The 20,585-nt window shown below is 51.1% G+C and overlaps 1 protein-coding gene and 1 pseudogene across 7 annotated transcripts in view; both read right to left on the bottom strand.

Annotated features, from left to right (window-relative positions):
* Positions 1–20,585, bottom strand: part of TMEM181 (transmembrane protein 181) — a 66,910-nt gene that overhangs the window by 27,871 nt on the left and 18,454 nt on the right. For 4 of the 7 annotated variants that reach the window (XM_081530167.1, XM_081530168.1, XM_081530169.1 and 1 more), the window contains exon 2: positions 7,950–8,053. In XM_081530167.1, coding sequence (XP_081386293.1) covers positions 7,950–8,053 — 104 coding nt within the window. Of the gene's footprint in view, positions 1–7,949; positions 8,095–11,455; positions 11,562–14,226; positions 14,455–20,585 lie in introns of those variants that run through there. The other 3 variants (XM_081530163.1, XM_081530164.1, XM_081530166.1) reach the window with 3 other exon arrangements.
* LOC145521509 (S-phase kinase-associated protein 1 pseudogene) lies at positions 18,335–18,849 on the bottom strand (annotated as a pseudogene).

Here is a 20,585-nt window from a genome sequence, read left to right as displayed (position 1 = left end):
CAAAGAGTCAGACATGACTGAGCGACTGAGCACACGTATCAACAGAAAGTCATTGGGAGCAGAGGGCTTGTGATGGCGATTTTGTATTTCCACTCGACTGAGTCCATGGTGCCCAGATACCTGGTGAAACATCACTCTGGGCGTGTCTGTGAGGGTGTTTCTGGATGAGACCACCTTTTGAATCAGCAGACCAAGTAAAGCGGGCTGCCTTCCCAGTGTGGGTGGACCTTGTCCAAATCGATGAAGGCCTGGACACAGCAGAAGCGGAGTCAGGGAGGATTCGCTCTCTCCTCCTCTGTCATCAAGCTGGTAACACGAGCCCTCACCCACCTTCAGATGCAGGAACTACGTTGTCGGCTCTCCTGGGCCTCCAGCTTGCCGACTGCCGACTGTGGAAGCTCTCAGCCTCCATAGTCACGAGAGCTGAGGCCTTAAGATAAAGTATCCCTCTCACCCCCCCCCCACCTTCTGTGGCTCCCATCGGTTCAGTTTCTCTGGGGAACCCTGACTTACACAGATTCTGGTACCAAGAGTGGTTCCCTAGGATCAGCGGGGGAAGGGTGAGTTTTCTACACTGGCTCTGGGGGTTCTGGAATTGATTCTCTAATCTGATTAAAGATGCTAATGACTGTATGTCCAGTAGTAAAATGAGCAGTGATGGTCCAGGAACATATGCAAAATATTTTCACTGGATACTCCTAATCAGCCATTTATTACAAGGAGCAAGGAGTTAAGCGACTCTGTTTAGGGATACTTCAGAACACTCTTGGAAAACTTACAAACATAATGCGGATGATGGGTTGCTCCTAAAGTCACTGGACAAGGTGGTGAGAGACAAGGATGAGTTCAGGGACTTGAATTCTCAGCTCAAGGGCCGCACGCCTGATCTGAAAGCGCTTGTGTGGGCCCTGACAGAGACCCTCATTTCCTACGGCCACAGGGCTGAGACTTCTGAAGATCACACAGGAATCTCATCCTGTGACTGGCTGAATCACAACCCAGCTGAGCGCCCAGCCTCGCAGGGCGTCTCCCTGCTGAAGTGACCACGCTGACCCAGAGAGAACAGGAGCCTGTTCCGGGGATACGCAGGAAGGTCCTGACAAAGCTGGGGACACTAAATTCCCACGAGTCATTTCCCAGTGGGACGCTCTCCCCATTCCCCTTGGAAGGGGCCTTCCTGCCTCCTCGTGACAGACCAGCCCTGCCCCGCCAAAGGAATCAGGGACGGCTCCTCGGAGGCAGCGGCCACGCAGGACCACGCAGCTTCTCTGCACGACCTGCCCTCTTCTCCTCTAGACCTGTAACTAGACTCACATCCCAGCAGGCCCCAGAGGGGAGGCACGGGACCCGGGAGGACTCACACTGCGTGCCTGAAGAACGACCTGAGTTTCCTGATTTATGCAGACAGAAACTCAGGGAACACGGTGTGCGATGATGGTGGAAGGAACGTGAAGCTGTCTCAGGCCCATCGGATGGATATGGGTTCACTAAGCAGAGATTCTGCACTGAAAAGTTGTAGCTCAGGGAGTCAGAAAGGGCTCCCAGGGTTTGACTGGGTTGTTGGCTAAAACAGGGACCCCAAGGTGGTTCCAGTGAGTGAATCAGAAATACTGCACCGGCCCAGGTTTAATGTATAGGAGAGGGAGTCACAGACTTAGGGAGTGGGATTGCTAGGATGGATTTGTCATTTAAGACCTACTGGGAGAGTCCAGAAGACACACCTTTCACCACTGGGCCACGTGTGAGAAATATATTTTTGAGGGGAGCCCCGAGCATCCTTAGAGGGCTCTATGATTGTCCTGCTCTGCAGGCCAGGCCTTACCATGGGAACTACGGCCCCCAAGCTGGGAAACAAGATGCAGGGGCAGGAGCTGGATCCCAGGGGTGGCAGGGGCCATGTGGTAACACAGTGGGCGTGCTCACCGTGATGGACAGCAGTCATGGCAGTCAGACAATCTGATTCCCACAGACCTATGGCGTTAGCTGACTGATCATGGTGGTCCCAGACATGAACTACACAGGAAGCCTACCAAATCCTTACTTGATCTGCATAAGCAGGAAAGGTCAAGTCAAACGTACAAAGGTCTAATGTACGTCATAAAAACAGAGAACCGTAACCCATCAGTAGTTTCCAAATATGAGCCAGTTTACAGACCCAAAGGCCCTTGAACAAAGGGAAGGTTGGGTCCTCTTAAGAAAGCACCCCAGTACACCGCCAAATACTTGTACTGTCAATCATTCTCCCAGAGGAACCTCTGGTCTTCTAACAGGACAAGTGCACCGGGGAAAATCAGATGATTGATTTGGGGAACTGCTGGACACTGGCTCTGAACTGATGCTGATTTCAAGAGACTCAAAACTCCACTGTGGTCCACCGGAGTAGGGACCTATGGAGGCCAGGGGATCAACGGGGTTTTAGCTCAGGTATGCGTCACAGTGGGCCCTGCAGGCCCCCAAACCCATCCTATGGTTAATTTCCCAGTTCCAGAATACATAATTTGAATAGATAAATCCAGCAGCTGTCAGAACCCCCACACTGCCTGCCTCCTCCTTCTCAGTGGCTACCTCTATCCCATGCTCGCCTCTCTCACCCCCTCCCCAGAATCTGCTGCACTGGAACCGGTTACATGGCCCATCTCCTCCAACAAACAGCATGTTCTGGATTCCCCAACGCCCACGGCAGGTCCCAGAGCACAACAGACTCTTCCAACACACAGAACGTGGTCAAGGCCGCCCAGCGCTGCCAAGCTGAGCGTAGGCCTCGGCTGCTGTGAAAGACAAGACCAAGGTCACCCCTCTGTGCATCACTCTCCATGATGGGGTCATTAGGGGCTGAGAGCAAGGGGGTACGGCCAAGCTGAGTTGAATGGCACTGCACCAAGGTAACTGTAAATAGTAAGAAGGTCAAAAACTGCTCCTCACCTCAGGGAACATTCCCAAACGTACTCTATGAAGACACCAGCATCCTGATACCAAAATCAGACAAAGACACCATCAAAAAAGAAAATTACAGGCTAGTATGTTTGATGAATATAGACAGAAAAATTCTCAACAAAGTATTAACAAACCAAATCCACAAACAGCATTAAAAAAAAGATCATATTCCATGACCAATTGGGATTCATTCTAGGGTCACAAGAATGGTTCAACACATACAATGTGATATACCATACTAATAAAAGATAAAATCCATGTGATTATCTCAACAGATGTGGAAAAAGCATTTGATAAAACTCAACATCTACTCATGATAAAAGCTCTTACCAAAGTGGGTAAAAAGGGAACCTACCTCAACATAATAAAAGCTATTTATGATAAACCCACAGTCAACATAATACTCAATGGTAAAACGCGGAAAGCCTTCTTGCTAAAATTTGGAACAGGACAAGGATGCCCACTCTCACCATTTCTATTCAACAGTGGACTAGAAGTCCTAGCAACAGCAATTGGACAAGAAAAACAAAACTTATCCAAATTGGAAAGGAAGAGGCAAAACTGTCATTGTAAAACTGTCATTATACAGAGATGACATAATGTTATATACAGAAAACCCTAAGGGTTTCACATAAAAACTATTAGAACTGATAAACAAATTCAGGAAGGTAGTAGGATACAAGATTAACACACAGAAACAAGCTGCATTTATTTATACCAACAATGAAATATTAGAAAGGGAAAGTAAGAAAAAAAAATCCCTTTTAAAATCACATCAAAAAAATAAAATACTTAGGAATAAACCTGGCCAAGGAAGTAACAGACTTGTACACTGAGAACTATAAACATTGATAAAGGAAACTGAAGATGATTTTAAAAAATGGAAAAATATCCTATGGTCTTAGATTGGAAAAATATTGTTAAAATGGCCATACTATCCAAAGCAATCTACTGATTCATTGCTATCAATATCAAATTACCCATAACAACTGTCACAGAACTAGAACAAACAATCTTGAAATTTATATAGAACCATAAAACACCTAGAATTGCCAAAGCAATCCTGAGGAAAAAGAACAAAGCTGGAGGCATAACCCTCCCAAACTTCAGACAACACTATAAAATTACAGTAATCAAAACAGTGTGGTATTGGCACAAAAACAGACATATGAATCAATGAAACAGAGGAAGTTCAGTTCAGTTCAGTCGCTCAGTCGTGTTCGACTCTTTGCGACCCCATGAACTGCAGCACGCCAGGCATCCCTGTCCATTATCAACTTCCGGAGTCCACCCAAACCCATGTCCATCGAGTCGGTGATGCCATCCAGCCATCTCATCCTCTGTCATCCCCTTCTCCTCTTGCCCTCAATCTTTCCCAGCATCAGGGTCTTTTTCAATGAGTCAGCTCTTTGCATCAGGTGGCCAAAGTATTGGAGTTTCAGCTTCAACATCAGTCCTTCCAATGAACACCCAGGACTGATCTCCTTTAGGATAGACTGGTTGGATCTCCTTGCAGTCCAAGGGACTCGCAAGTCTTCTCCAACACCACAGGGCAAAAGCATCAATTCTTCAGCGCTCAGCTTTCTTTATAGTCCAACTCTCACATCCATACATGACCACTGGAAAAACCACAGCCTTGACTAGATGGACCTTTGTTGGCAAAGTAATGTCTCTGCTTTTTAATATGCTATCTAGGTTGGTCATAACTTTCCTTCCAAGGAGTAAGCGTCTTTTAATTTCATGGCTGCAGTCAACATCTGCAGTGATTTTGGAGCCCAGAAAAATAAAGTCAGCCACTGTTTCCACTGTTTCCCCATCTATCTGCCATGAAGTGATGGGACTGGATGCCATGATCTTAATTTTCTGAATGTTGAGCTTTAAGCCAACTTTTTCACTCTCCTCTTTCACTTTCATCAAGAGCCTCTTTAGTTCTTCTTCACTTTCTGCCATAAGGGTGGTGTTATCCGCATATCTGAGGTTATTGATATTTCTCCTGGCAATCTTGTTTCCAGCTTGTGCTTCCTCCAGCCCAGCGTTTCTCATGATGTACTCTGCATATAAGTTAAATAAGCAGGGTGACAATATATAGCCTTGACATACTCCTTTTCCTATTTGGAACCAGTCTGTTGTTCCATGTCCAGTTCTAACTATTGCTTCATGACCTGCATACGGGTTTCTCAAGAGGCAGGTCAGGTGGTCTGGTATTCCCATCTCTTTCAGAATTTTCCACAGTTTATTGTGATCCACACAGTCAAAGGCTTTGGCATAGCCAATAAAGCAGAAATAGATGTTTTTCTGGAACTCTGTTGCTTTTTCGATGATCCATTGGATGTTGGCAATTTGATCTCTGGTTCCTCTGCCTTTTCTAAAACCAGCTTGAACATCTGGAAGTTCACAGTTCACATACTGCTAAAGCCTGGCTTGGAGAATTTAAGCATTACTTTACTAGCGTGTGAGATGAGTGCAATTGTGTGGTAGTTTGAGCATTCTTTGGCATTGCCTTTCTTTGGGATTGGAATGAAAACTGACCTTTTCCAGTCCTGTGACCACTGCTGAGTTTTCCATATTTGCTGGCATATTGAGTGCAGTACTTTCACAGTGTCATCTTTTAGGATTTGAAATAGCTCAACTGGAACTCCATCACCTCCACTAGCTTTGTTCGTAGTGATGCTTCCTAAGGCCCACTTGACTTCACATTCCAGGATGTCTGGCTCTGAGTGACCACACAATCGTGATTGTCTGGGTTGTGAAGAACTTTTTTGTACAGTTTTTCTGTGTATTCTTGCTACCTCTTCTTAATATCTTCTGCTTCTGTTAGGTCCCTACCATTTCTGTCCTTTATTGAGCCCATCTTTGCATGAAATGTCCCCTTGGTATCTCTAATATTCTTGAAGAGATCTCTAGTCTTTCCCATTCTATTGTTTTCCTCTATTTCTTTGCATTGATCGCTGAGGAAGGCTTTCTTATCTCTCCTTGCTATTCTTTGGAACTCTGCATTCAAATGGGTATATCCTTCCTTTTCTCCTTTGCTTTTCGCTTCCGGTCTTTTCACTTCCGGTCTTTTCACAGCTGTTTGTATGGCCTCCTCAGACAGCCATTTTGCTTTTTTGCATTTCTTTTTCTTGGGGATGGTCTTGATTCCTGTCTCCTGTACAATGTCACGAACTTCCATCCATAGTTCATCAGGTATTCTGTCTATCAGATCTAGTCCTTTAAATCTATTTCTCACTTCTACTGTATAGTCATAAAGGATTTGATTTAGGTCATACCTGAATGGTCTAGTGATTTTCTCCACTTTCTTCAATTTCAGTCTGAATTTGGCAATAAGGAGTTCATGATCTGATCTACAGTCAGCTCCCGGTCTTGTAAAGAGCCCACAAATAAACCCAGACACCTGCTGTCAATGACCTCTGACAAGAGGGGCAAGAATGAATATACAATGGAGCAAAGACAATCTCCTCAGCAAGTGGTGCTGGTAAAAGTGGAGAGTTGCATATAAATCAGTGAAGTTGAACACATCCTCACATCATACACAAAAATAAACTCAAAATGAATTAAAATTTTAAATATAAGACATGATACCATAAAATTCCTAGAAGAGAATAGGCGAACATTCTCTGACATAAATCGTAGCAATGTTTTCTTAGGTCAGTCTCCCAAGGCAACAGAAATAAAAGCAAAAATAAACAAAAGGGATGGAATCAAACTTATAAGCTTTTGTATAACAAAGGAAACTGCAAACAAAATGAAAAGACAACCTATGAACTGGGAGAAAATATTTGCAAATTATCTGACTGACAAGGTCTTAACTTCCAAAATATACAAAGAGTTCATACAACTCAATAAAAAAAAAACAATCCAAAGAAAAAATGGGCAGAAGATCTAAATAGATGTTTCTCCAAAGAAGACATAAAAAGTTTAAGTCGCTCAGTTGTATCCGACTCTCTGCGATCCCATGGACTATAGCCCACCAGGCTCCTCTGTCCATGGAATTCTCTAGGTAAGGACACTGGAGTGGGTAGCCATGTCTTTCTCCAGGGGATCTTCCCAACCCAGGGATCAAACCCGGGTCTCCTGCATTATGGGCAGATTCTTTACCACCTGAGCCACAAGGAAGCCCAAAGAAGACATACAGATGGTCGACAGGCCCAGGAAAAGATGCTCAACATTGCTAATTACTTGAAAAATGAAAATCAAAACTACAATGATGTACCACTTCACACTGGTCAGAATGGCCGTCATTAAAACATCCTCAAATAATGCTGGAGAGGGTGTGGAGAAAAGGGAACCCTACTACACTGTGGGTTAGAATGTAAATTCATATGGAGAACAGTACAAAGGGTTCTCAAAAAACTAAATATAGAGTTGCTATATGATCCAGCAATCCCACTCGTGTGCTTATATTGGGATAAAACTATAATTCAAAAAGATACATGCACCTCTATTTACAATAGCCAGGCATGGAAACAACATAAATGTCCAGCGACAGATGAATGGATAGAGATGTGGTACATATCTACAATTGAATACTACTCAGCCATAAAAAAGAATGAAATGATGTCGTGTGCAGCTACATTGGATGGACCTAGAGATGATCATACTGAGTGAAGTAAATCAGAAAGAGAAACACAAAGACCGTATGATATCACTTTCATGTGGACTCTAAAACACGACACAAATAAACTCATGTACAAAACAGAAAGAGAGTCACAGATGTAGAGAACAGACTTGTGGTTGCCAAGGCGGGGAGGGGAGGCATCCGAGTGCTGGACTGGGAGTCTGGGGTCAGCAGAGGCAAATTACAACATACAGGATAGACAGACAAGGTCCTACCACATAGCATGTGGAACTACATTCAACATCTCGTGATAAACCATTAGGGAGAAGAATATGTAAAAGTATACATGTATATACACATATATGTATAACCGTATCACTTTCCTGAACAGCAGAAATGCACTCAACGTTATAAATCAATTATACTTCAAAAAAAAAAAACAACAACTGCTCCTCACCTCTGATCCCAACAAAGACGGTCAGGCCGAAGCAGACGGAGAAGACGACGAACACCAGGACGAAGTGGTGCTTGGAGAGCGTGTAGAGCCGCATGGGCGCCAGCCTGCGGGGAGAAGCCGGGGTGAGGGGCGGCGGGGCGAGGGCCTCCCCGACCTGGGAGCCCCAGACCAGGCGACCTGGCTCACCAGACCGTCCACACAACCTCAGGGACCACGGCCGGGCTGGGGGCCGTTTGCTGTGTTCTGGGCCCAGCAGGGCATAGGGAGGGTCCCTGCCGCCCCGAGCTGCAGGGCACCCAGGCAGACCCCACCCTCATGGGGGGAGAACGTATCTCGAAGTCCACTCGGGGCACGCTGACCAGGTCACGGACGCAGGAGGCTGACCGCCTCCACTCCCCCACCTCCAGCGGCCAGAGTAGAGCCCAGGCCAGGAGGCCCTAACTCCTCGCATGGGGACTATCAGCTGCCAGGGTCAAGCCTGGACCGGGGTGCGGTGGGGGGTGGGGGGGGCGGTTCCAGGCACCCCCAGCATCACGTGTTTACCTCATCTTCCCGCCAGCCCCCAGCTTTGGGCTTCCTGTCCAGACCCCTCTCAGCCTGAGACCCCTCGCTGGTCCCTCGCTGGCCTCACCCATCAGGGTGAAGCTCGGCCTGGCCCTCGCTGTGGGGTCTGGTTTTGATGCGACTAGGCAAGCCACCTGCAGGCGTCTGTGATTTACGCCAGCAGGAAAGCTGTCCAGAGGGTCCCTCCTAACACTCATTCCTTTGGCGCCTCTTATTCATCCCTCCTTTCTTCTTTGGTCACAAGCAAATGGTGTGGCAGGTTATCATGTCTTTTCTAGAACTCCCTACGTCAGGGGCGGGCCAAGTGAAGAGTCTGTGAAAGACAACACTTAAATACTCAGGTGGCAGGGACCTTGACCAGCAGCCGCAGGCAGGCTGGATCGCAGGTTCCAAGGACCCTGACCCAAAGGGGAGGCTGCCCCCACCCTGAAGCCTGGAGAGATCAGAGCCTCTGGGGTTTTCCGTTTTGCTCGTTTCCTGGCCTGAGGAGCTGAGGAAGCAGGAAGGAATTTCTCACGCCTTCAGGGCAGACAGGCGATGACACACCCTCCTGGAGGAGGAGACTCAGGCTCTGAACCAGGAAAGGAGGGAAGGTTGTTTGCTCTTTATCAAGTTCACAGCTGTGAGCACACACACCCCCTCTCCCTTGCAGGCCCACAGGCACAGCTGGCCGGGAAACCAGCTGGACGGCCTCCCAGGGCAAAGGGGCCCGAGTCCTCTGACGTGGCTTTGCTGACGCGAAGTCAACGCTCTCCTGCGGGGCCTGCCAGGCCTGGGTGAGTGAACTTTCAGATCGGGCGGCCGGCGAAGAAATGAAGAAACAGGTGTGTTCCCATCTGGGACTTGGGTGTGAGGGCAGAACCACAAACAACCCCGGTGGGTGTGGGAAGTGAGAGCTGGTGAACTAAGTGGCCTGATCCCAACTCAACTTTGGGATCCTAAGGATCGTAAGAGGCCTGAAAGCCTTACACTAACAGAGCCAGACACGAGCTCAGCAAGGAAGTCCTTGGATTTGCAGGCGGGGAAACCGAGATGGCAGATTCTTGCCAGAGATGCCACAGCTCTGCCCTCGGCAGTCCTGACGATCTCCTGGGTCACACACACCCCTGCCCCCACCCCGTGAGAAGCCTCAGCGCACCCTGCAGATGGAAAACTTCATCGCAGGTGCACGGGACATCTCCACGCTCACACACGCTCAGTCCCTCAGTCGTGTCCGACTCTGCAACCCCATTGACTGCAGCCCGCCAGGCTCCTCTGTCCATCGACTTCTCAAGAGAAGAATACTGGAGGGGATTGCCATGCCCTCCTCCAGGGGATCTTCCCGATCCAGGGATCAAACTCGCATCTCTTCTATCTCCTGCCTTGGTAGGGGGATCCTTTACCACTAGCGCCACCTGGGAAGCCCTCCACGCTCATAAGAGCGCACAAAGCTACATGGACTGGATGCTGGGGGATGTGCAGACGTGCTCAGACGTTTATGCCACCGCCCCAGTGGGGACTTGAGCTTGGACAAACATGCTGGACGAGGACACACAGGGGAGCCTGGCGGAAGGTGTGCAGAAACACCCGGCACGGTCTTCACCACTCTTCCGTGTGCCTGAAGTTGTTTTAAAGAATTACACAGTCACCATGGCGTGCACACCCCCCTCGCCCCCGCCCGCTGCCCTCAGGGGCTCTGAGGGGCGCCAAGGGCCTTCCAGCAGCTCAGAATAGATGACCTCTAAGCAGAGGAAAACAAAATAAGAATAGTTATATTTAATGCTTGATTTTTAAAACATATCATCAATAAGACGCATCACAGTTCCTCAGCAGGTGAAAAGGCTGAAGTTCCTGCAGCACACAGACCAATCTGGGTATGCTTCCAATTTTCTCTTCGGGTACTCAGTAAAGATCTGCCATTTCCCTTTCCACTTCAATCCAATTTATTAGCTATTTTCCTGCTCGCCAATCAAGTCTCACCCACCTGCACAGAAAAAAAGATGCGGAGGAGGCAAAATAAGCCCCCAGGGTGAGCGAATGGCATCGCACAGCCAGCCCAGCTGACCTGGGTTTGCAGGGAATGGGTTGGGCCCCGGGCCTCACGTCTCTCTGCTCCCCACTTCCCGAGCGGCAGGACCCCGCCTCACGCCGGAAGGATGTGGTGGCGCCGGTGTCCTGGGCTGGGGGATACTGGCCAAAGGACAGGCTGACGATGTGCCCCCCTCCACCGGCCTGCTAGTCACATGTCCCTGAACGCTTTCAAACAGCTCATCCAGAGCTTTCAAGCCGGCACAGCCGGCCCGCACTGCTGACCCCAGTCCAGAGAACTCCGAGACGCCACTGCGAGGCGGGAGAAGCACGGGGCGAGGAGTCAGGGGACCTGCCGGGCCACTGCCCCCTGAAGCCACCCAGCATCTCGGGCTCTGCACCTCCTGGCGTCCTGCCCTGACCAGGCACCCAGCGATCCCTCTGCCCAACCCACCTCCCTGCTAAACGGCCCACACATCCCCGCAGTCAAATTAAAGCCTAAACCTGCCCACAGCCGGGCACAAACTCGTGAGCAGACGGCCTGCAGCCCTGTGACCAGGCCACCAGCGGGCCGGTCTCTGCTCAGAGGCCAGAAAGCAGTGCAGAAAAAAAGAAAACAGACGCGGCCTCAGACCCTCCTGCTCCACCGTCGCCCACTCTCTTCTGGAAACTCTCCGGCCGGATTCAGGACCCCACGCTGTGGACCCGCGGGCGCCCACCACGGATCTCCTGCTTTCTCTCTGACAATCCTCCTGCCCTCGGGACCATCCTCAGCGTCCTGCCTGCCCTGGACCCCACTCAGAAACTGTGGCTCCCAAAACATCTTGGAAGTCCTGCATCACTTCACGGTCAAGAGGTTTGAAACTGAACCCATAAAAAAAGCAAAATAGCATCAAGGAAAACTCGGCTTCTACTGTCCGTTTCCTGCCTCTTACCTTTCTCCAGCCCCACATCCGGGAGCCCTGGGGTCACTCGCCGCCCGTTTCTCCATCCCACACAGCCGGCCCAGAAGAGGTTCATCCCGCACCTCCGGCCCGGAAGAGGTTCATCCCGCACCTCTGGCCCGGAAGAGGTTCGTCTTGCGCCGGCCCGGAAGAGGAGACGCCTCGCTTCCTCCTCCTCTCTGCTCCCTGCACACTAGCCTCGCCCTCCAGGCCCTCGTCCCCTCCCACAGGAGCCCCCCCAACAGTCTTCTAGGTGCGCCTTGCTCCCCGGGTATCACAGCACCATTAACATGCTACCCGAGCACAGAAGGCCTACGCGGCTCCCACAGCCAACTCGACTCAGTTTAAACTTGTTATGGCTTTTGAGGTTCCCCAGAATCCTTCCCTAAATTCCTACCACCCCGCATGTATCCTACAAGAATTACTACCTCCCTTAGTCATCACAGCTGCTTTCTGAGGTAGGGACTATTAACAGTCCCATTTCACAGATGAGAAAGCTCAGACTGAGGCAGGTGACTTGCCTTGGATCTCAGCACAGAAAGAGAAAGTGAAAGTCGCTCAGCTGTGTCCGACTCTTTGCGACCCCATGGACTGTACAGTCCATGGAATTCTCTAGGCCAGAATACTGGAGTGGGTAGCCTTTCCCTTCTCCAGGGGATCTTCCCAAGCCAGGGATCGAACCCAGGTCTCCTGCATTGCAGGTGGATTCTTAACCGAGCAGAGACAAGAGTTCAAACACAAGCGTCAGACTCCAGGATTTTGGGCTTAAGTTCTATAAAACTTCCCAACAAGGTTGAGCCAGACACCAGACGAGCTCGTTCATGTATTGCTCTCCCGATCTGAAACGCTCTCTTTTCTCCCTGCTATCCCAATCTGACCCAGCATTCGGGGCTCACCTCTGTGTCCCACCTTCTCTATGAAGCTTTCTCCTGCTTCTCTGTCACGCGCACTGGCTGCCCAGGCTATCAAACCATTACAGCACGTGTGGTCAGCATTACAGGGCTGAGGGCTTGAAAATGAAGCATCAATCGACTGCACAGACACCAGACAGACACACAGTACGCACTCAGAAAACATCTGTTCAACTCAGTTCTTATTAGTTTTCTCCAAAGTGTTCACGCGGTTCCCTCCAGTTGGTGGTGAGAGGCTCGGGAGCAGGGAACGGGCTCCTGTTTCCCCATGAACCCTGGCCGGGTCTAGCACAGCCACAGATGAAGTCTTTGACCTCGATAAGCAGGGCAGGAAGACTTCCTACAAAACCATGCTGGCTCATAACCATGTCTCTCTTTTTCTTCTCCTGAGGGGACCCATACGTCAGTCTTCCTCTCTTGGTCCGTGTTATCTTTCCATACTCAGGCATCTAATACACACACACACACACTCTCTCTTTCTCTCTCTCAAAACTCCTGGCCTCTATGGAGCCCCTCCACCCTTGGAAGACCCTTCGGATGTGATGGAACAGACTGTCACCTTAGCGCCAGCTTGGACTCTCTGGGTCCCTTCTAAATTAAATCTCAGTTTCACGGGTGATTTATGATATCACAGACATATTTCCTAGAGAACTTACAAACCCCTTTCTTGGAAAGCCAAGACCCAAAATTGCAGCTTTAATCCAAATCACGGGGAGCCCTGCCTCCCCTCCACCATGCCTATTCATCACGTTTCCCAGGGACGCTTCCAAGGAAGGGGAGTTTGTGGAGACCTCCATTCCCAGGAGGAAAGAAAACGGCAGGACATTGGTCCTGCAGGGCTCTCCCGGGCGAGCACCCTCTTCACCTGACTGGGCCCCCTTGAGGCCGCTCCAGCCCCTCCACTCAGCTCTCACTCCCCAGGCAAGGGCAGCCTGCTTCAGGGGCGAGCGCTCACACGGTCCTGTCTCAGCCCTGGCTGGACCTGGCCTGGTGTGGAACACCTTCGCGGCGTCTCGGGGATGACGCGCTGAGAGCTGGACCCCTGGCCTCCCATGGAGGCCCTGCAATCTCCCCGCCTCAGGAATGGGCAGCTCCAACCTGGGTGCTGAGGCCAGAAACCTCTGGAGTCATTCCCTGCTCCCCACCCATCGATGTGTCCACAAAACCCTCAAGATACAAGAGACTCGGCCCTTCTCACTGTGCAGGCTGAGGCTCTGCCGGCTTCCACAGGATGGCGGCTCAGCCCCCCGCCCCAAGCTCTGGTCCCCCCATCCCCTCCCGTGGAAGCCAGTCCTCCAGTGACTCCCCTATCACTACGGTGACAGCCAAGCACCTCACAACTCTCGCGGGGCATGTGTGTGACATGCCTGGGGGCGTGTCCGCTGGGACACACGGCCCGGGAGGAGGGGATCTTCTTCAGGGTGGGGTGGAAGCACTACCTGCTGTCTTTCCAGGAACATTCTCTGCCCACCTCTCACCCTGGTCCCCTGACAGCAAAACCAGCCCCCCCACAACAGAGGCTGAAAATGCCGGACTCTCCCCTTCCCAACCTCCCTCTCTGTTGGCCCGGAACCTGAGGGAAACCAGCCAGGCGCTGCCTGCCCTCAGTGCCCGTGACTGAGGGGAGGCACTGCCTGTCACCACGCCACACGTAAGAGGGTGGGTGCCGCCCACAGATGAGGACGTGGTAACAGAAAGATGGAGACACCTCCCACCCCCGCCCGGGTCCCCAGAGCCACCAAATTAACCCTGGACGTTCCCACCCCAAATTCCGGACCCCCTCGTCCCGGTGTGTCAGCCACTTTTCGTGAGATATTCCATCGGAACGGAAAGCTTCCCGTTGATACTCACATTCTAAAAACAAACCAAAATGAAAAGGAAAACTTCAAGGCAGTCATGGAGACGTGGAAACCTCCTAAGGCACCTGGGTGGCCCTTTCCAAACGTGAGACAGTCCCCGGCCGTGCCCGGTGTTGAGGCACTGCAGTCGAGGCCGATGTCCGTCCCCAAGGCCACCATCCGGCCCCTCCTTCCAGCCCCCACCCCCAGGAGCGGCTGAGGTCCTGGCTCCCGGGAGGCCTCCCCCTCACTGGCTGCTCTGAGGAAGCAGCCATCTCCCCCTGCAGGACGGGGCGGGGTGGGGGGGACACATGCCTGTCCCCAGATTTCCCCGTGGGTGACAACTGTCTGCAGCCCCCCAAACCTCCCACCTGGAGCTCCCCTCTGCCCTCAGGGTGCCCAGTGCTGTGCCTCACAAATGGCAGGTGTTCGGTGACTACTGACTCTTCCCTGGTTTCGCCCAGGTTCTCATCATTTTCCCTGCTACGTTATCAACATGTAACTTTTTCCTCTAACGCTTTGGTGGCTCTGACCTTTGCCCTTGGTGTCAGCGAACTGGCCAAGGCAATTCCCAGCAAGGGCCCGCCCCGGGGCACCCTCGGCCAGTGGACAAGCCTGGGTCTGCGCCAGGGCCGCCGGGCACTCCTGAGCGGCCGACAGCCAGCGCTCCGTTCCCCACTAAGCACTTTTCCCTCCCACGCAGGCCTCATAAGAGTTAATAAAACAGCACTAGAAAGAAACCTCAGGGGAGGCGGGCACGCAGTGAGCCTCTTTACCGGCTGGAGCACAAGGGCCAGGCGGTGGGCAACACCTGAGTGAGCGGAGAACATGCTTCAGGGTGCGTCTCTCAGCGACGCGGAGAGAGGGGTGGGGGCAGGGAGCACCACGGCTTCTGCGGTGACAAGAGCCCCCGGGGTGACCAGCACGCAGCCGGGTGGGAGAAACAGCCCCAGAAGCTGCAGGGGCTCAGAGTCACATTTTCTCCATGTGAGAGCCAAAGCCAGCCCTGATGTATATTCAGCCTGAAGACTTCTGTCCCAGAAGATGCCATCACGGATCCTGTCCAGCTCTGACGCATCTCTGTGACACCAAATAATTACCTGTCTTTGCTTGGCTCGTCGAGTCACGGTACAGCGGGTAAATAAAGACTAAAGCTGCTTCAGGATTACAAATGCTGCTATTTGCTCACCATACCCCCAGGTTTCCCACTGTAGAATGAGAAACAGGATCTGGGCGGTGGAAAGGGATGCTCCATCTCTCGGCCTGTTCTCATGTTTCAGTTAAGATTTCCTTTTTCTCACAATCTGTATCAAACGGTGGTCTCACCCTCCAGGGCCCAAAGGGCCAGCCTGGTGCCTGTCAGGCTGGGTTCAAATCCTGGCTTCCCCATTTCCTAGGCAGATGCTGGGTGGACAACCAGGTAACTTCTTGGGGCGTCAGTGTCCTCATCCAAAAATCAGAGGCAGGCAGAATAATACCCACAGGGAGGGAGACAAAAATGAAACTCTCAGAAGAGTGTGGTAAGCACAGAGGAGGGACTCAACTGCGTTAGTTATGAATAGGAATGGTTGTGCTTTTGCCCTACCCTCTACTTTTTCTTAAAAAAAAACACAACAACTCAGTTTTCATCCTCCTGATACCCCTGAAGATCCACTGTGTAATATCGCCCCTCCTCTGGATCAGAGAGCCCACCCAACTGCAGGAAAGGCATCAGGTGTATTCCCTACCTGGTACCCAGCCAGGTGTCTCCCTGTGAGGCAGGTATCATCAGCCCAATTTACAGATGGGAGAGCAGAGGCTGGGGAGAGTATATACCTGCCAAGGTCCCAGTCAGCAGGGCACGGAAGTGGGATTTGAACCCACAAGGTCAGAAGCGGAAAGGAGACCCACCCTTCTACGGCACCCTCACCATATTCTCCATTTCAAATGACCCACCATTTAATGGGGTTTGAGAAGGAGAATAAGAATTCTGAAATTTCTTCTTAAAAAATATTTTTATTTATTTGGCTGTGCCACATCTTAACTACCGCACTCGAACTCTCAGTCATGGCATGTGGAATCTAGTTCCCTGACCGAGGCCCCCTTCACCGGGAGAACAGAGTCCCAGTCACTGGACCACCGAGGAAGTCCCAAGAATCCTGAAATTTCAATCAACCAACTTGAATATATCACAAAAAAAATTATCCTTATTCCAAAAGGCCATCAGGCAGATATTCAGGGCCCAACAAACTCAGAATGTATTCTGATGAACGATGTTCCAAGCTGCTCAAGGAGCCACGAATTCTCGTGTATCCCTGCTTGCCAGGCCACATGCCCAGGGTCACACACAGGAGCGTTTTGGTCAGGTCATCGAATACCTTTCCCATGACAAACAGCAAGGAAGCAGGCCCCGCACCAGGCAGCCCCCAGCCCAGGGGTTAAGAACTGCAGGCTCTGGAGGCCAGCGGCCTGGGCTGGAAGGCCCTTGCCCCACCGACCAACAGGGTGACCTGGGGAGAACCACCTCACCTCCTGGAGCCTCCTGGAGCCTCCCGGAGTTTAATTCCTGAACTGTAAAATTCAAGAAACTGAGGGACCCTGCTGCTGTGGGCTGCTGTGATAACGAGGTGAGTTATGATGGGGAACCTTGCGAATGCTCGGTCAGGGCCAGCTGTGACTGAAGCCGGGTGCATGAGCCCCAAGACCGTGGGCCCTGGGGCCCACTCCCGGGCTTTCGTCCTTGGTGACCTGGAGAAACTCGGCTGGACTTCCCTGCACCTCAGTTTCCTCATCTGGAAAACTGGGATAAGAGAAACCTTTCGACAGGAAGGGAGGTGATGAGGGTTACGTGGAATGACAAATATAAAATGCCACACAAGCATGTGACTCACAGTAAACACTCCGTCATCTTTGGTTAGTTCTAGAGATCCTTCCAGTTCAGAAAAGAGACTATCCTAAGTAAGGAATGCAAATCTAAATAGCTCTACAGGTGAACAAACAGGACACTCACCCAGGTCTGCTGTCCCCTAGAACCCCAGGACACTCAGAAGACCTGGGACACAGCCACCACCGCAGGGTTCCCCTGTGCCACCCGCTTGCTGCTGCAGAAATCTAAATAACACATTTTTTTCCTACGCTTAAATGCACCCAGGCGGAAGAAGACTTGCAAAATACACTCTTCAAATACTGGCCATAAATGCCGAGACACACACAAGAGGCGACCTGATGGAAATGCTTGCGTCAGAGCAAAGCAACAAATGAACCTGAGAAATCTCAGCCACTTGGGGCCTTGCAGCTCAAGCAGGTGTTCCTGTTAGTCGCTTTTAGCAATCAATTGAGACACGCCCTCCCCCGTCCCCCACTTAACCCCCAGCACCTCTCGCTTCCCTAGTACTACCAGAAAAGGAATGTATTTGCAGGAAACTTAACCATCAAGTTTTTAGAACTGGGAACTCTCTTTTTTCTGACTGGTTCTGATGGCAACCTCTCCTGACCTTTTAAAAAGAACAGGCTGGGCCATCCCTGAGCAGAGCGGTCAGGGCAACAGCCTCGCAGGAATCCCCCCAGCCCAGGAATCCCCCCAGCCCGGAAGCCTGCTCCTGAGCCGCTCAGTTTGCTGCCAGTCTCCCCCAGCCCCCTCTTGCTCCTGGCTTCTCTTCCTGCCCGTCACTTCTCACCTTTGGTGCCGTGGGCTCCTCGTCACATGTACCAACAAGAGCACTTGGACCCCACCAGCCACTGGAGTCCTGTACCTGCTTTAGATTTCCAGGCTTTTTTGGAGGGTAGGATTTTTTTTTTTTTTAACAAGTTGCTTTATTTACAATACCAACTTTAAAAGTCACTAAACTAACATTAACTGGACAATAAACTAGGCAAAAGTTGCTTTACAAAAAGGGAAAGCCCAAAATGCCACTTTCCATAGGGATCCCACAGTTCACTTTTATTTAGAGCAAAGAAAAGAAACTTTTGATCATACTAGAAGAAACTGGGCTGTAAGTTTGGGAACTGTACTGAGACTACACGTGCAATGAGGACAACATTCTGCTAATACAATTGACTTGCTGCTGCATTTGTTGCCTGTTTTTCTAATATTAACAATTATAAACAAAGCAGTGCAACTAGTATTTGGAATAATCCTTACAGTGTTATAGCGTCAGACATGAAATTTCACTTCTCCTCACACCACTGGTTCTCTTTGCGTACCTGGGCTTCCTCTTCTTCAGTAAAATCATTTTTGATACCGAATGTCTTTTGAATCTTGATAGAAAGTTTTCCCCTTGATCATATTAGCAACAGTCTTGCAGGTAACATCAAGCAAACCTTTAATGTCTAAGTAGTTTGCTGCCAATATAAGCTCAAAGAGTGTCCCTTGGTCAACTTTCACGAATTCTTGATCCCAAACAGGTATATCATTTGTTTGTTTTTCTTTGTTCTCATCATCCTCAGGAGGAGGATCATCCTTGTGGTGGGTGCACCACTGCATGACCTTTTTTAATATTGCTGCATTAACATTTGGCAAGGGGACTGGATCATCATCTCCTTCATCACCCATTCCCAAATCATCCAACGTAGTCTTGATGGTCACAGACTGTTTTACAATATCAACATCAACTTCGAATCTCTTTCCACCAGAACTCTACAACTTAATTGAAGGCATGCTGTTAGGTCTCAAGGAGATGGCGGTCCGGAGGCTGAAGTAAGCAGGGCGTCGTCGTCAGATAGCAAAATTGAAAGGCAGAGAATGGAGGCCAATACAGCTGGGGGGTAGGATTTTTATTTGTTGCCAAAGACTTTTTCTCATTTTCAGGTCTGTGCCGTTCTACCCGTTGGACGATGGTGGCCACCTGACCTCTATATAAGCAATCCTGGGCCCCCTGCTCGACAGGACAGCATCTGGTGGCCGACCCTCCGCAGGGGAGTGACTCCAAGATTCGGGCTGCCGCGCTGTGCAGGCCCAAGGAGATTTGGTACATGAGGGCCTCAGCATGCTACTTGTCACTCGGCCACAGGGTCACAATTTCACAGTGTTCCCATCGGTACTGTTCACATAACTGGACTTGGCTGGTGGCTCAGATGGAAAAGAATCTGCCTGCAGTGCAGGAGAGGTGGGTTCGATCCCTGGGTCGGGAAGATCCCCTGGAGGAAGAAATGGCAACCCACTCCAATATTCTTGCCTGGGAAATCCCATGGACAGAGGAGCCTAGTGGGCTACAGTCCAAGGGGTCCCAAAGAGTTGGACAGGACTGAGCAACTAACACTTTCACTTTTCACTTCACAAATGAATGTTGCCCCTCAGAGTTGGGCAGAGGCAGTACTGGTAGCCTACCTCCCTCTGGGGTTTAATTAAAAGGAAGACCTTTCAAACACCCATCTGGGACTAATATTTTATGCAAGTCAGGTTTCCCGTGTTGAGTTAAAGTGATCAGGTCAGAAACTTCTACACAAGTAGGAGGAAAAACCTCTCCTTGCAACACATGTGTTTGCATTCAGGCAACACGTCCAGATCCTGCATCTCTGTGTCCACAGAGAAATGAGCAGAAGTGCACTGCAAACCTTTCAGCCTCTAAAACCTCTGACACACAGAGACGCTCTCACAGTCCCCTCTCAGGGCAGCCTTCGATTGTGGGGACTGCCCTCCAAACCTCCCATCACAGACACCGCTCCCCACCGCAGAGACACCGGGACCCCCTTCTCGCCACCGTTTGCAACTCAAGTACTAAAACTTCTTTCTAATTCTCTCTCCTTCTTTTCCAGATGTCCCCTGAGGAACACCCAGGTGACTCTGTGGCGTCAACTGCAAGCTTCAGGGACAGCGTCTGTAAGGCCAGGAACAGGTTTTTTCACTCATTAAAACCCTTTCACTTCACAGAAGTAATAAGCCTGAAGTCAGCAGACTGTAAAACTCGTAAGCCTCGTGTCCCCCACATCTAAAGAGGCTTGCGGCGGGCTCCCAACGTGGCAGCATCATCAAAGAGCCCACGGAGCGCCCCGCCCTCTACCTGGCGCTTGGACAGAAAGCCGGGATGAACAGGGCCTCGGCAGGGGCAGGGGGTCACCGCCTTTGCAGCGTGAAGGCCGGGCAGGGGCTCCAGCTGGGGGACAAGGCAATTCTCAGCCATCTGCATGGCGCTGCCCTGGGGAAAGACGGGGTCACCCGGCTCCACGGGGCGAGCAGGGCCTTCCTGTGCTGCGCTCGGGCCGAGTCCCGCCCTGGAACCCTGACCCCATCTCAGACGCCAACTCCGGCCGGGCCGCCGGACCCGTGGAGCCGCCCCTGCGCCGAGTGCCCCGCACGAAGCGCGGGAGGCGCGCCTTCCCCGGGCCCCCGGGCTCCACGTGGGCGGGGGTCCCGCGGCCGGCCTCCCGGAGCCGAACGGAGGAGCCCCAACTCCG

Source organism: Giraffa tippelskirchi, chromosome 9, assembly GCF_054371585.1.
Source record: "Giraffa tippelskirchi isolate mGirTip1 chromosome 9, T2T-mGirTip1v1.2.pri, whole genome shotgun sequence".
Taxonomy (NCBI): domain Eukaryota; kingdom Metazoa; phylum Chordata; class Mammalia; order Artiodactyla; family Giraffidae; genus Giraffa; species Giraffa tippelskirchi.
Note: the sequence above shows the minus strand (reverse complement) of the source record. Positions and strands in the feature narration are given on the sequence as shown.